Here is a 16,691-nt window from a genome sequence, read left to right as displayed (position 1 = left end):
TTGCTGTATATCAGTCTGAAACCAAAGCTGCGTTCATGTCTTTTTGTATCACACCACAGATTCGCTCTCTTTTCTTTCATCCAAACACAACTGCTGCCATCTTTTGTCTCTGTTATCAAGTGAAGGACTTCAGTATTAATATTATTGTAAATATATATTTATACTGTAATCAATGTGGTTATAAATATACAAATAAAAAATATTTTTAACTCAAATCAATTTGTGTTCACAAATTTATTTATTTGATGAAGAGACCTTAAATGAGCGTACACAGTCAGCCTGTTGACTCGCCAACAAGCCTGCCAATACCAACTTTTTTTACCGCAACCACAGCCCATTCCTCTCCTGCTATCTATTAAAACCATCTCTTTATTTTCCATTACACAAATACCTTTTCACTCTATCCACTCATTCATTCTATCCAGTGTATAACAAATGCAACAAAGTGAACGGTCTATAAAAACAACCAACTCTTCTTCACAACATAAAGTCGTTATACTTTCAATTAGAGTGTGTATCACAAACATAGTGTTAGATATTTATTAGCACCATGCTCCATACTGCTGACACATTTTCTTGGCTTTCACTTTGTGCTTGTGTTGTTATTGTCAAAATACACTGAATTTATAGTCGCTTTCCAGTAAAGTCTCATCCCCAAATTAAATACAAATGTAAAATGAATAAAGCAAATATTCAAAAAGCTAAACAATTGTAAATAAATATGTGGTTGGGATTTCTGTGAAAACGTGTTGGAATGTTGAATTGCCTGACTTCTGGCTAACACTGAGTTTGAATGCCGCTTATTCCATTTCCAACAGCCAAAACAAGATTAAGGCTTCAAACTTTAGTAATAAATAGGCTTTATTTTGCTGTAATTAATTTAGTTTATTATTTAGCTCACAGGCTGTTGAAAAGAGCCTCTTTTGTACCTTATCTTGTAAAACAGAGTCCTTGTCTACCTCTGGGATTTGCATATTTGCAATGACGTCAATGAAAATTTTGTCTGTTTTAGGTGTAAAGTGTGTCTCATGTTTTAAGGTTGAAAAAGTATAGCTTTTTGGACCCTGCAAGTAACACATTAATATAGATATTTTTTCTTGTTTATCATTCACAGTACATTCACCTGAAGTGAGTGAACAGTGTCAGAATACAATTCTGAATGTCCAAACTCTACTGAAGAAAAGTGATACGAACAAATGAAGAGTTTTAATTACAAAAGAAGGTTTTAAATACATTCACTTTATTGCATGAGGGTACTTCTAAAGCAAGCACATTAAGTATTATTTTCTTTGATTTGCATAGCTCAAGCAGTCTCATTTTTTCCCCTTAAAATAGCATTAGTTACGGTAAATATGAAGACATACAGTGTTTTGATTTAAAAATATTTACACAGACCAATGTGCTTATTTTGAATTACTGTAGTTAATCCAACTTTATATGCTACATGGTGTTTAATATCAAATATTAGACATCTCTGCTTTGACTGTCCAACTGCAACTTTGACCATTTTGTCCAATTACGTACAAAATAACAGTTAAAAATGACTTTTAAACAAGGCCTTCAAAAGGATGCTGCAAAGTTTCGGTCAATAAATTAAAAATATATCAGCCTCTATCAGTATCTCCATAATATATCAGATCAAAACTCTCTTCAATCATTTTACAAATGTAACCAATCAAACCTCATTTTATACATAGAAAAATATGTGACGCATCTTGTTTTTCTCTTTCTGAAAAATGATAAAAATAGATCTCTGTCTTCCCCTTCAGGGCTGTTTTTGCTTAAAAGTGATGATGGCTAATCAGCTTCTGTGGAACGTTATTAATTTTTCCAGATTTCATACTGTGTTTTAGCTTGATTCAGGGGTACAACTTGATTTCCGTGACTTTTCTCGTCAGGAGAAATAAATGTCAGTTTAATCAAAACAAATTCTCACAAAACAGATCATACACAAGCCGAGGCCAGTTTTTAGTCAAGAGTTTGACCAAAAACAGACTAATTTCACGTAAAAAAAGACAAGCAGAAAGCACAGTATGGGCTAACAACTTGCATGGCATTTGAAAGGTTTCGATATAGGGGAAAGATCCCCTCAAAGTACAAAACAGGAGATTTATGTGGTTTGGCAAATTGTTCTTTACTTTACGATACATTATAATCAAGCTGCTTGATTACAGAGGTAATTACCAGTGATAGAAAAATAATCCAAAATATTGTTCCATTTAATTCCATGTCAATCTATATTTACACAAAAACTGTGCCACAGCAGAAAAGAAACAGCCAAATGAATCTCCAAATGGCACAACAATCCACAAATAAGGGCTTTGATATTCTGTTGGGTCAACAGGTTACATAATTTACCGTCAGTATATACAGGCTGTAATGCAAGTTGCTGGCCTCGCATGAACACGCATTGTTTCAACAAGCAGACTTACAACTCTAAGGACACTTCCAATGGTTCGGCTTTCTCTTATTAATCTACCACACACGCTCACAAGTATTTAGGTACCATTATTTGGTAACTACTGTCCTAGCAGTAAAAGCACTATGATGAGTCCACATGGCTTTGATGCAAAGATTAGGTAATAGTCATATCAATATATATGCTTTCGTTATAGATACACACGGTACTTAAAGGCCTGACAATGGTTTGAGAGACTGCAATGCTAATGGGAAGAGGGTACTCAATCCCTGTAGTGAAACCGGAGAGGACTGTGGGAAAAGAGGAGGCCAGGAGGAGTCACAGTGAGTCTGGCCTTAAAGATGATGGAGGGGAAGTGCCCAATGCCAAGTCTTCCTGCATCAACAACATCCTTTGGAACAAGACAACAACGGATTCATCAACAGTCTACGATTATTCAAAGTTCCTACTGACTTCCGTTCGTAAATCCTCAGTGGTCGATTGCGGCTTGTGTTCTGAACACAGATAATTATCATACCAGCGGTTCCGAATCTTTCTTTCTGATGAATTACAGATAAACTGAGCTTTGACAACTTTTCTGTAGTCCTTGGTCTGTTTTCAACTTCCTCAAGCATGGCTATTTTCCTCTGGTCGCATCTCGATCTCCATCACGCTCTTTCCAGTCACAAACGTGCTTGTGTCTGCAGAATCCGCCCTGAGCAGCTGTACCCAGCATTTGTAGTATGAATCTGCTGTATGTACTCCAGTCAGTAATGTGACCGAGTAGATATGAATCTGTAAACATCATCCACTTCCTGGCTAGTTTGTAGCTTTTGTAATATGACTGCCATCCTCCAAAACCAAGTCAAAACAGATGATAAATTGAATTACGTATTTCTGCCGTGGGTTACGCACTCCGCATGAGGATTGTGAGGAGATGTGGAGGCAGATAACCTCGCTCATGAACAGCCCTCTGCAATTATCCAAACATTTTGAAATATTTCTCTGCATGGTGTTGTGTAAGTAATCGAAAGAAATACAATGTTTGGTGGAGACAAAACATATGTTCTTGGTGTTCAGTGGGTTTTTTGCTCCACTTTTTCTTTGTCTGCTGGACACTCAGAAGGGTTCATCGTCAAATTTGACAGCTGCAAGAGCTTGAGCTGGGAAAATGGGAGAAGAAGAGAGAGAACAAAAAGAAGAGGAGAACAAATGTATAGTCAGAGACTGTCGTATTCTTCTATTTCATAAAAATATCTTAATTTGTGTTCCGAAGATGAACCCAGGTCTTAGGTTTGGAACAACATGACGGTGAGTAATTAATGACAGAATCTTCAAAAAGGTCACCATTTACGACATGTCGTTCCAAACTTATATGAATTACTTTCTTCTGTGGAACACACAAAAAAAGTTATTTTAAAGAAGGTTTCAACTCTTTTAGTCTAAATGAAGTGAATGAACATATCTCAAACAATACTGAACCCGACGGACTTTCATTGTGTTGATCATTTTGTAAAAGTCATACAGGGTCAGAGTGTCAAGAGGGTGAGTTATTCATTACAGCATGTTCATTTCTGGGTGAAGAATGTGTCAGACCGCAATTGATAGCGCAAAATGTGCCACCATCAAGGTGACGCTTTATTAGACATGAGTGTGAATTCTTTTCTTATATGGAAAATTTCTCTGTCATAGAGAAGCAACAATTTGAAAAGAATGACTCCGTCCCAGATGGCACTCTCGGTCATGTGGTCTGCACCTGGCCACACTGACTTCTGGGTAGTGGTGTGCTGGGAAGTTCACATCGGTGGGGGTCTGGCAAAAGGGTGAATTGAAAATGCAAAGCATTCATAATTGCTACCCTCTTAAATATTTTAGAACTTGGAATAACTAGAAAAAAATATATATTATACAAATACCCATGGAGTTATAGGATTTAATTAATTTACATGATAAAAAAGTTGTTTATAGTGTGAATTAAAATAACAAATATCTTAATTTTTAGTAGTATCTTGAAGCCCCTCTTGGAAGTTTGCTAAGGCCTCCTTATGGGCCCCAGACCCTTGGTTTAGAACTACTGGGTTACATTAAACACACCATTTGTGACAGGGCCTATATAGTTAATTTTGTTTACAAAAATAGCTACCTGAATAATACTAGCTGGCTTAATGTCACACTTTATTACCCACGTGAGTCTTTTGAACGGTGAGGTTTGCTACCATCAGAAAAACTCCAGTTGAATACAATCAATATGGTGGTGCTTTTGCTATGTGAATGGCTAAACATTTACATCTGTGTTTGCATACTTGTCAAGTATGCTTCTGATCCAACTGTTAATAAGGTGAACAAATTTTACAACATTATTGCCAAAATAGATGCATCTGGTTTCTGTGTGAAAACAGCAGGAGCAAATTGTCTTTAATGAACTGTTTATGAAGAGAAATTTAGTGTTTATGAAGGTCCACTGTGATATGATCAACATGATCCAAATTTACAGTTTCCAACACCAGCATTGCCTTTTTAAAATTATTTTCACATGGTTTTGATCATGGCTGACCATTTTTTGCCATGAGCTGATAGCAGATGTTATGTTTATGTTTTTCTGTTTAGTCTGTTTGTCAAGACTTGATCATTGGAAATTATTCTAATTATACAGCATGAAATCCAGCCAACACATTTGTAGGAGCTGTTTGTGGGATAGCCACAAATATGCAGCTATTTAAGATCAAAATTTGGAATTTTTGCTGCAATGTTTTTTCCATATCTGCATATTTTTCTAACAAATCAGGGTGGTGTAAATGCCTCAGTAATATGTGTTGTCATATTTCTTGCTCTACTGAATGTAAAAGAAAGCCAGGGTAGTAATGAGCTGGACCAGAAAGAGAGTTTGTCTGAGGAACAGGAAGTGAAAGGAAGGGGCGGGGATTGTTGTGCAGTGGGTGGGACTCACCTTCACAACTTCATGATGTGGGAGGAGTCAGAGTAGTCAGCAGAAGGGGGAGGGACCAGGCTGGTTGGGGAGGCAGGGGGACTGGGGACGCACTGGGCTGCAATGCAGTGAAATTATGGGGGGAAAACATGTCAAAAGAAAACATATGAAATGAAGCAAATGAAATAGGAATTGTGGGACAAAGAGGTAGCTATACTGTCCTCTCACAGAGCCACAAGGCAAAATGAATCCTTGCTAATTACATTTTTTGACTATCAAAAATATGAAATGAAATGAAAGAAAACTATGAAAGAAAGTCCAATGCATGATTTTAAAATTAGAATGATTTTATTTTTTTGCATTTTGGTTGTCCATAAATCTTAATCTAAAAACTGAGATCAAAGGCATGATGAATAAAAATATATATACTGTATTTTTTAAAATCTCTCTATTTATACTGATGTTTGTCCTCTCTGCCTTTGTCAATTTATATATGTTCTAATGTTTAAAATTTTGTGATGATAACAAACCTGAATATATTAATAGTAATTAAACTGAGTAAAATCTCACTCTAGAGCCAGTGAATCTAGATGGAACTAGACTGTGCTTCAGTACCGAGGTCACACATCTAGACGTTATCTAAAAGCTTCATAAATGTGTTGTGAATTCTGAAACAGATTGCGATAGTAAAAATAATTCATATAATCATTTATATTATCATTTTCTTCTGCAAAATATATCTAAATAGGTCAAAGTAGTCAGAAATAACTATTTAAAGTGCAACCTCAGCACTGAAGTGTGGTGAAGTGTGCATTGAGGACATTGAGGAGCATGTGACATTGAAAGGGCATGAATGTCAGACAGTGGTCAGACAGTTGGGGTCACAGCTCGCCCAGGCTCCTCAGGGTGGCAGGCTTCCTCACCGGAGAGCAGCCGGCTACGGCGGGAGGCCTCGGCAGCCAGAGCACAAGAAATCTCGATGCGCTTCTCCTGCTCCTGAAGCTGCTGCTCCGGGTTACTGGGTCCCTCCACCGGCCCGTCCAACACCGGCACCACATTTTGCAGGCTGGAGAAAAACAAATGGGATATTAATGTTCAATAAAAATATATATATCCTAAGGTGTATTTAGAGTCATTTCTTCAAGTATTGATTTCACCTAAGAGGAAATTCTGCCAAAGTCTACTCAATGTTGTTCCAAATCAAACCTGTAACCTGTTTTCCAAAGAACACAAAAGTGAACTTTTGGATTTTTATGGTGTTTTCTTTGATTTGGGCAGTCGTGGCCTAATGGATAGAGAGTTGGACTTGGTCCGGCAGGGATTGTAGGTGGGGTAGTGAATAACCAACACTCTCTCCACCCTCAATACCACGACTGAGGTGAGACCCTTGAGCAAGGCACCGAACCCCCTACTGCTCCCCGGGCGCCGCAGCAATGGCTGCCCACTTGGATGGGTTAAATGCAGAGCACAAATTTTGAGTATGGGTCACCATACTTGGCCACACACCACTTCCCTTTCTCTTATACTTGTATTTTGACAGCTTGACTTCATTTTAGATGTTTGACAGACCCTAAATTGTTCAGCAAGTATGGTTCAGTTTATGGCATAACAACAAAGGTTTTGGACAGACAGAACAAAAAACACAATAAAGTGTACTCAGTGTGCAGTGGATGAGGGCATGATGTGCATCATACTTTGATTTGGCAATCAGTGTCTTGATTCTTTCAACTTTCTTCTGTTTCTCCCGCAGCTCTTCCGGGCTGAGTGGTGTACTGGGCTCAATGTCCAAGTATCGCTCAGGGATCAGGACTTTACCCGGCATGGACAACTAGAGAAAGAATGACACAAATGTCCTTGCATATCTTTCACATCAGCCATTATTAAACAACCGAACAATGTACAACAAAAACGGTTGTTCATTGTGCAATGTTGCTATGTGACTTCTAACCTCTTTGCTGAGATCCAGTTCATAGTGTTCCGGTTCCACATGTCGTCGCAGACGAGCAATTTCCTGCCTGGGTGACTCCACACCTTCTCCCCTCACAGCCGCCTCGAGATCCTTAATATCCACCTCATCAGCTGTTACTCTCCTCCGCACCTGGATATCAGGAAGAACAACTGGCTCAATGCTTAGTGTGACTTTTAATGCACTGCAAAATTGTTTCATAGAATACTTTTCATTTGTCTTACACCCAGTGTTGGGGAAAGTTACTTTTAAAAGTAATGCATTGCAATATTGCGTTACTCCCTAAAAAAGTAACTAATTATGTTACTAGTTACTTTTTATGGAAAGTAATGGGTTACGTTACTTTTGAGTTACTTTTTAAATCTGGACAGGGCTTGCTTGCTTGTTTTTAATATAAAAAAGTTCTTCTTTTACAAATGTAAAAGCCCTTTCACAACAAAAGTGAAATGAATACGCCTCAGGCTGAAGGAAATGTAAATTCACGTCTGTACAGTAGAGGGCGCAGCTCAAACAAATCGCATGAAGAATATGATGCAGGAGGAGAAAGTTTAACACTATTCAGCAATGAATTAAATACAAATGTGTAATTTTTGCTTATTAGTATGGTTGAATTGTATCATCGAAGGTCAGTAGCAAAGAACTCCTTCTAAATTAAAAAGTAATGCGTTACTTTACTAGCAGAGCTGGGTAGATTACTTACAAATTGTAACCCGTTACTGATTCCAGATTACATGACAAAAATTGTAGTCAGTAACGTAATCCGTTACATTACACATTTTAGGTAATATAATCAGATAACTTTTACATTACTTTTGATTTAACTCGTTTATCACATTGATTTAAATAGCATTATCTTGTACCATAATGATGTAAAAAATGCAAAGACTAAGAAAACTTGAATTTTTTCTTTGATCAACATCAAAGAAACTGTGAACATGCAAATGTGATACTTAATTATGCAAATATTTATTTTAAAATCTCAGGGGTACTTAAAGCATATAAATTTGGTGAATAAGGTTAGATGACAAAAAGTTTTGGAATGCCTGCATTACATGTAACTAAGAAATAACGTGAATATATGGATTTTAATTAGTTACAATTAATAATACATGGTTAAAAAAAACCTACAGAGTAATAATTCAAATAAAAATGAATGTGTTCATCAGTAGTTGATGCAATGTTGAAACTCTTCTTAAACCTAAAATGATTTTTGTAAATCCAATGGTCAAATGCTGTCGCCACCTGACTAATTACTTTGTGTGAATGTCCACAAAACTGGACTATATGTACATATATAATATTTATATAATCTGAAGGCTATTTTAGAAAGGAAAATTTTAAAGATGAAAAAGAAATTAGGGTGAATCAATGAATTATGAATAATTTATTGTTATTGTGTGAATAATATGTAATCACGTAATCCATAAAAAAGTAACTGTAGTCTGATTACAAATATTTTAAAATGTAACTTACTCTAATTACAAGTACTTAATTTTTGGAATCTGATTACATAATCCAGATTACATGTAATCAATTACTACCCAGATCTGTTTACTAGTTACTTGAAAAAAGTAATCTGATTACGTAACTTGCGGTACTTGTAATGTGTTACCCCCAACACTGCTTACACCACTGAGAAATAGTTTTAAATTGTTTGAAACATATACTTGGCACGCAATATATTTATTAATCATCACTTAGTAAATGGTTTTATAGCGGAATTTTCTGAGTTCATCGGGGACCTGGTTACTAAACATGATCGGTTTCTTTTAGTTGGTGACTTCAATGTCCAAGTGTGTTGCCCCTCTAAACAGTTAGCCACAGAATTCCTGAACACCATTGACTCTTTTAATTTGCTGCAATGTGTTAGCTGTTTTACACATCTTCTAGGACACACTTTGGACTTAATATTGACTTTTGGTCTGTCTATTATGGACGTTGAAGTTATCAAATCCCTCGAATCTGACCACTTTCCCATTGTGTTTATGATGTGTCTTCCTGAGATTCCCCAGATGACAGCTTCTGATACAAGACAAACTCACGTATACTCGCCGCGTTTTTGCGAGGATTTCATCGGTTGAGTTGTCACTGGCTGATCTGGATGCTGAACACCATTTCAATTTTTTAAATACAGTTTGGACAGACATATTAAATATCATTGCACCTTTTAAACGTTTTAAACTAAAACCCAAATCAGAACCTTGGATTGATAATAACATTCGCTCCCTGAGACAATCCAGCAGAAAAGCGGAAAGAAAATGGAAAAAAGACACACTCCAAATCTCTTTTGATATCCCGAAGAATTGTTTATTCTTATATCAGAGAGCTGTTAAGAAAGCCAAGGCCTCCTATTTTTCAAATATTTTTGAAAAGCATCACTGTACTCCTAAAATACTTTTCTCTCTTATTAATTCTGCTATAAATCCTCCTACTAATTATTTTCAAAATCCTTCCTTTACGCTTTCTGAGGACTTCTTGAGACACTTCTGTTACAAAGTTACAAATTTGAGGGCTCAGATACAGGTACCAGATTACGTTGAGTTGCCACCTACAAATCCAATACATCCCTGGACAACATTCAACCTGGTCTCTTTACAAACAGTCAAGGAGGTGATCACAAAATTAAAACCCTCTTTTTGTTCCATTCATATAATACACCCTCGCTTTTTGAGGCAAATTACTGATACCGTGGTATCACTGTTGAATAACACTGTTTGAAATCCGGGTCCATTCCGGATGACCTGAAAATGGCCATGGTTACCCCGGTTCTCAAGAAGCCCTCTCTTGATGCCTCTGTTTTAGAAAACAACCGGGCTATATCCACCTTACCATTTATCTCAAAAGTAATAGAAAAAATTGTGCTCCAACAACTTCAGTCTTTTTTAAAACGATAATCACATCTTTGAAAAATTTCAATCTGGGTTCAAATCACTACACGGCACTCACTGAAACTGCCCTTGTAAGAGTCTTAAATGATATTTTAATGACTACTGACTCTGGTGCTTCTGCTATTTTAGTCATGTTAGACTTGTCATCTGCTTTCGATACTGTTGATCACGAGATTTTCATTTCTCGTTTGGCGTCTCATGTGGGATTGGGAGGGGTGGTTTTAAACTGGTTTAAATCATTCTTAACAAATAGGAGATTTGTGGTAAAAACTGGAAGTTTTCTCTCGACCCCAGGCAACTTATCTCCCGCACTCTTCTCTCTTTATCTTCTTCCTCTGGTCTCTATTTTCAGAATACACAGCATCTCTTTTCACTGTTACACCGATGGTCTATAAATTTACTTGCCTTTGACTAAGAATTTTTTTTTTGGCATCGATACTCTTACTGCTCGTCTTGCTGATGTCAAATCATGGCTTTCTAAAAACATTTTGTTCTTGAACCCAGATAAAACCAAAGTTATTGTTTTCAGTCCCTCCGAACAAGTATTCAACTCAACCTCGGGAACTTAAATTCCTTTATCTGTCCCCATTTTCGGAATCTGGGTGTGGTGTCTGATAATTCCTTAAAATTTGATAAACAAATTAGTGCTGTAGTAGGTTCTAGCTTTTTCCATCTTCGTTCTCTTTCTAAAATCAAGTAATTTCTCTCAAAAAGCTCTCTAGAGGTTGCTATCCATGCCATTATGTCTCGGCTGGATTATTGCAATTCCCTGTACTTTGGTATATCAAAGTCTCAAATCTCGCAGTTACAGTACAAGTAGTTCAAAATTCAGCAGCTAGATTCTTGAAGGGGTGTAAAAAGTTTGATCATGCCACTCCCCTCTTGCGATCATTGCAGGGGCTGCCAGTTCATTATCGAATTGAGTTTAAAATCTTGCTACTTGTCTATAAATCACTTAACAATCAAGCTCCATCTTATTTGTCTGATTTACTCCACCCCTACTCTCCGGCGAGGGGCCTAAGATCAGAGGGCAAACTTCTCCTCCAGACCCCTAGAACTCGCTTAAAAACCAGGGGATCTAGAGCCTTTGAAGTGGCTGGTCCCACCCTCTGGAACAATTTACCAGTTCACATTAGAATGGCTTCCACTTTATCTGAGATCAAGTCATATCTTAAAACACATCTTTTCTCTCTGGCTTTTAACATGTAGTAGTGTGTGCTTTTGAATGGCTTTTGTTGTTGTATTGGTCCCTGAATGGTTTTAATTTATTTATAAATGTTCTCCTCATTATATATGTGTATATATTATATTTGTTGTGTATCACTTTGGTCGGCCTTGTTTCGTGCTTAAATGTGCTCTAGAAATAAAACTGAACTTGAATATATCAATAATATATTATATATCGAATATCAATAATATATTCTGCAGTCTTGCTACTTTTCATGTAAATTTCAAGTTTAGATATTTTTATAGGATTCATTTTTTTTTCCTGTGAAAAGTGCTTTAATGATCTGACCCTTATAAATAGTAGGGATAAGAATTAAGGCAAGACATAACAGGTAAATTGGTAAAAGTTTTAACTTATAGATATCATCTGATTTTAACCAGTTGATAAATCACAGCATGTTAAGACTATTTTTTATACTATGTTAAGACTATTTTGATAAAGTCAGGGTCAGAATATGTGTTATATACTGTAATTTAAAATGTCTAATTGAAATCTACAGAAGAAAATAAATTGTAAAAAATTAAAACATAAGTGTGTATTCTGGATGTTTTCTTTCCTCTAGTCTAAAGCAAAAATAGCACAAAATCTCATGGTACAGAATGTCAAGCACAAAATCTAAGTGATTTTCCTAGTGTTTTGCCTGTAGTGTCTCAAAACCATGAGCTACTGGTTATAATAAGGTGCACTAATAACCTGCCAGCCTTACAATAACAAGTCACTCTTTCAGTACAGAGAAAAAAAAGATGCTTAACAGTATGACACTAACCACTCTGTAGTTAGCAGAAGATTTGTAGCCATCAATGTTCTGACTGCTGGAGAGGTTGAGGCTGCGCCTCTTGTCTCTGACGGAGCTGCTCTGGTTTCTTCGTATCCTCTCATTCTGTTCCTCCACACTCATTTTAGACTTTACCTCTGCGGGGAACACTGCACTCTTTGGCCTCTCCTGGGACACACATATAACACCATTACATGATGCACTTATAAATGATTACCTATAATGCCATCTAGTCCTATACATACTGAATCTGAACCCATAATTTGAATCTGTTACTCATTTATATTGATTAAAACTAATGGTACGGGTTATATTTTATAGTTCTTCATATTTTCTTATAAAATGTGGAACTACTATTGGAAACAAACAATTTACTAGCACAGATTTAACTTACTCTGGAAATGTGACCGTTGGACACCTTCCCATTTCTTCGTTGGATGCCATCAGACTTGTTCTTGTCTTGTGATGGCGACTTGGTCCTGGGTGGAACAATTCCAACTGCAAGGAAAAAGTCAATTATAAACTACGCTTTTTAGACCGGCGCCATTGCAAGGCAATAAGAGTTTCTGAGTTTTTCAGTTGTCCATAATATAGTTAACTTCATATGCTCAGGAAAGGTCAAGAAAAATATGAGCCCTTTTTTTCTTCGTACCTTTATTCTGGTTGGATTCTGTATCAAAGTCGTTGATCTTTTCTCCTTGTGAGTTGTAGTTGTGCTGGAACAAAACATAACAAATGTAAGCCCTAGTAAAAAATATCCTAAAGGAATGTACAGGATTGATTTTCGGTTGTAATTAAAACAAGCCATCCCACCATGTCCTGACAGGATAAAAAAAAAATCAATATGAATCTTACTTTATTCTTAATCTGATTCAATTCTTACTGGTTTCATATTATTGTTTATTTATATTAAATGCCTTTAGAAATCCCATACCTACATTTTCAACTAGGAAACTTTCCAAAAAAACTAAAAAATAAAAAAATCAAATAAATAAACAGTCAGCATGGGGCACAGTGGGGACTTCTACAGGTTGCTCAACAGTGTGATGAATCACAGCCTGTAAATGCATGAGGTTGATGAGGCAGATATGACTATAAATAAAAGCAATGCAAGCATTTTTACACATCACAGCGTGCTGTCACCAGCTTGAATAAATGCAACACTAGCACAGACATAAAGTACAAATAAAACAGGTACTAAGGACAGAAATGGGGGCAACTACACAAGTGTGTATATGAAGAAACTTGATTTGTCTAAAATGGGAGCTCTATCTGATTTATTTATTCCAATATTTGCTATATCTTACAATAGATGTTATATTGTGATAGCGTTTAGTTTGAGAAAGTAATATATGACAAAATCATAAATATGTAAAAGCAAACAGATGATATGAAGAGAAATAATGAAATGTAAAGAAAGGAAAGCAATGAAGTTAATAAGTCCAGATGAAAGAAAGATGTTGCTGATGTTGTAGTATGCCGTGAAAATGGACACAGTTGAAGTATGATCCCTCGTTCTCGTAGTGCGGCCGCCTCTCTGAGGTACCTTTCTGCTGCTGAATTCTTCGTTGTCCTTGTAGCCTTCCTGATGGATGCCTGAATGGGGGCCCATGCTGCGCAGCCAGGCATTGCTGTCTAAGGGCAGGGGAGGAACGGAGGGGGGAAAGGACTGGGAGGACTCCAGGGGCTGGTAAGATTTAGGAAGTGGAGGTCGTGGAGGACCAACCTCCTGTGGTAGGAAGGCAAGGGAAAAGAAAAAACAGGAAGTTGGGAAGAGAGAGTAAAATATATGGATGGGGAAAGAAAGAAGGGCAGGGAGGAGGAGAGAAGGGACGGAGAAGCGGAGAGAGAGCTGTGCATCAGGAGCGACTAAGCCAGGTGGAGGGTGGAGAGAATCATGGGAAGCATATAGGCATGGATTCTTCACCACAACCACTAATAAACACTGACCTGCACACGAGCCACACATGTGCACACGAGTGGCGGCTCGTCGGGGGAGGCAAGGGAGGCATGGCCTCCCCAAAATTTTGAGGTGAAAATGGGAGGACGACGACAATTTAATGTTAATAATATTCACAATTAATTTCAGTTCATGTCTCAAAATGTGTATTTTTTGTTTGTAATTTCACAGCTGTAATATAATAACATGCTACTGAAGTCGAAAAGCATAGCTTTTCTATCGTGACACGCGAATCAATGTGGCGAATCTGCTGATGGAATTACAACCGCTAGTGATAGAAAAGGGGAGGGGGAGGCCGGGGAAGCGCTGAGCTCTCGTGCCTCCGTTGGTTAAAAAAAAATAACCAATAAACATCGAGTGTTCACTTTCAGCGCTGAGGAGTGTTGAGAAAAGAAACCTCACAAGGGAGGCTATTGGTATATCAACCAATCATTATAGAGATGTAAATTACGTGTTATTAGTTTGAACGTCACCCTCTGCGTTTATAACGTACCGAGTACTTATGATGAGTAGCGATATTGAATATTGGATCGCCAGGTTGCAGCGAGGACCTCTTGGCAGATTTACCAAGCTGTCATTCAAACAGTGTATATATAAATAAAAAATAAAGGGAGAACACGCCTAAGCTGGATATAGGCTACAGCAGTCGCGGCTTAATTAAATGACATAATACAGACTTTTAATAAGGGATGGATGTTTGCTTCAAGTGATAGGCCAGGTAAGTGCAATTATATTATCTTGCTGTATGAGTCCATTTCTTTACGTTTTCTGAGTAAAAGCAACCCAAAAGCCATTTTAAAGTGGTTACGCAAACATGTTAATAATATTAATCGGCAGGGATCCCCAGGCCAATTAGTGTAACGTTACCTCCTCTATTTTTAAAACCCACGAGCCGCCACTAACGTTACTTTGTGGTTTTGGCAAATCTCTGCTAGCAAAGGCAACTGTGAGCTGGGTTAAAAGGCTTAGGCCATCTGTTTTAATACGGAAATTCTGGAAATGTGCAGTTCAGTCAGGAGCTGATTCTTTTAAATAAACAGCATGTGCTAGAAACTCTGGGTATATTTTGGTAGTGTGTCACTGTGGGAGTGGGTCACCTATGAGTACTAACAAACACACACACAACCAAGAATTTAAGAGTGACTACAACTAAGTAACAACAAAAAACAGAATCATACAGCCAGAAAACAGGTATTAGACAGAAATAATCTTTGAATCCCATTTCAGGTCATTTAATCATCCTTCCAGTTAAAATATTTATTCAACTCCTGATTAAGCTTTATCTTATGCTAACAAGCCAATAATAGAGTGCAACAGCAGCCAGCATTTTTCTAATTCATTTTGCCCATAGGGATTTTTAAAAGTGTTTTTTAGGAGTTATACGCCACGAAACAAACCAAACAGCTACAAGGTCAATCAAAAGATTACAAACTTTGATTTGAAGGGGAAAAGAAATTGAAAATCAGACAAAAGACAAAGGTGCAAGACTGTCTACTTAACAGCATTAATGAGGGAAAGAACTACACTCCCATGAAGCATTGCTGTGAAGGATATAATCAAACTGAAAATGATGAAAATATATAAAACTATTGATTTAAATATTCTAATAATGTATATAGAAACAGAATTTTTTACATTTATTGCAAAATATACAAATATTTAAATAGTTTGAGATTGTACTGAGACTCCCATTATTATATAATTTGCAGTGATTCATGGGAGTGTGCGGGTGATTAGGCTGCAGTTTATTTGTTGCTACTCTCCAATTTCTCTGCAGAATCATGGGCAATGTAGTATTTCACCAGGAATTACACTGTTAAACAATTATTTACAAAATAAATTGAATTAATCCAGGCTGAAGCATATAGCATCAATTAACATCCTCGTAGCTCATAGTAGACCTGTCATTAAAGTTATAATTCGAAATGTATTCTCTATGGAGAAAATTAATGGGATTTTTACTTAAATAACTGTTGCACTCTACTATGGCATCTTAACAAAATAAAAGTCTTTTGAAGTTATCACCACAACTCAGTGGCAGTAGACTACGGTTAGAGGTTTCTTTAAATGGGCTTTTACAGCAAATATAATTTATTTTGAATCGGGAAGAATTCAGGCTAAACAAAAATAGCAAGTCCTATGATCAGACTTGATTTAATTAGGAGAAGCAGAACAATTTGATATCCCCTTCTGCATTTAAATTAAATTATCTGGTACAGTATATGCTGCTGTATTTTATTCTGTACACTGTACATTAATGAGTAAGACAGTCTTTCATTGAAGAATGATGCTGTGTGAAATACCTCTGTGGCCAGCTGTTTAGTGGGAGAGGCCTGAGAGCCAGGGACAGGAGAGAAGGGGCTGAGAGGACTCGTCAGACTCACTGAACTCAAGGGACTTGCAGGACTGTTTGTGCTGAAAGAGCCGGATGCTCCACTGGCTACTGGAGACAGAGACAGATAATAGAGTTAAGGACTTATGTCATGACGTCAAAAGTAACCTAATATTCTTCCCTGTAATGTGCTCTAGTTTGCTGCAGTTGTATTTCAA

At 37.0% G+C, this 16,691-nt stretch overlaps 1 protein-coding gene across 21 annotated transcripts in view; it reads right to left on the bottom strand.

Moving 5' to 3' along the window:
• Positions 1-1,188: 1,188 nt before the first annotated feature.
• Positions 1,189-16,691, bottom strand: part of LOC306855388 (pleckstrin homology domain-containing family A member 6-like) — a 77,501-nt gene continuing 61,998 nt past the window's right edge. For 7 of the 21 annotated variants that reach the window (XM_079394071.1, XM_079394073.1, XM_079394076.1 and 4 more), the window contains 9 exons: positions 16,445-16,581; positions 12,834-12,897; positions 12,576-12,679; positions 12,173-12,349; positions 7,273-7,422; positions 7,019-7,152; positions 6,248-6,390; positions 5,346-5,442; positions 1,189-3,561 (listed from right to left, as the gene is read on the bottom strand). In XM_079394071.1, coding sequence (XP_079250197.1) covers positions 5,348-5,442; positions 6,248-6,390; positions 7,019-7,152; positions 7,273-7,422; positions 12,173-12,349; positions 12,576-12,679; positions 12,834-12,897; positions 16,445-16,581 — 1,004 coding nt within the window. In that variant the 3' untranslated portion in view covers positions 1,189-3,561; positions 5,346-5,347. Of the gene's footprint in view, positions 3,562-5,345; positions 5,443-6,247; positions 6,391-7,018; positions 7,153-7,272; positions 7,423-12,172; positions 12,350-12,575; positions 12,680-12,833; positions 12,898-13,727; positions 13,911-16,444; positions 16,585-16,691 lie in introns of all 21 variants that reach the window. The other 14 variants (XM_079394070.1, XM_079394072.1, XM_079394075.1 and 11 more) reach the window with 3 other exon arrangements.

The sequence above is a fragment of the Barbus barbus genome (genome assembly GCF_936440315.1).
Source record: "Barbus barbus genome assembly, chromosome: 35".
NCBI classification, from domain to species: Eukaryota; Metazoa; Chordata; class Actinopteri; order Cypriniformes; family Cyprinidae; genus Barbus; species Barbus barbus.
Note: the sequence above shows the minus strand (reverse complement) of the source record. Positions and strands in the feature narration are given on the sequence as shown.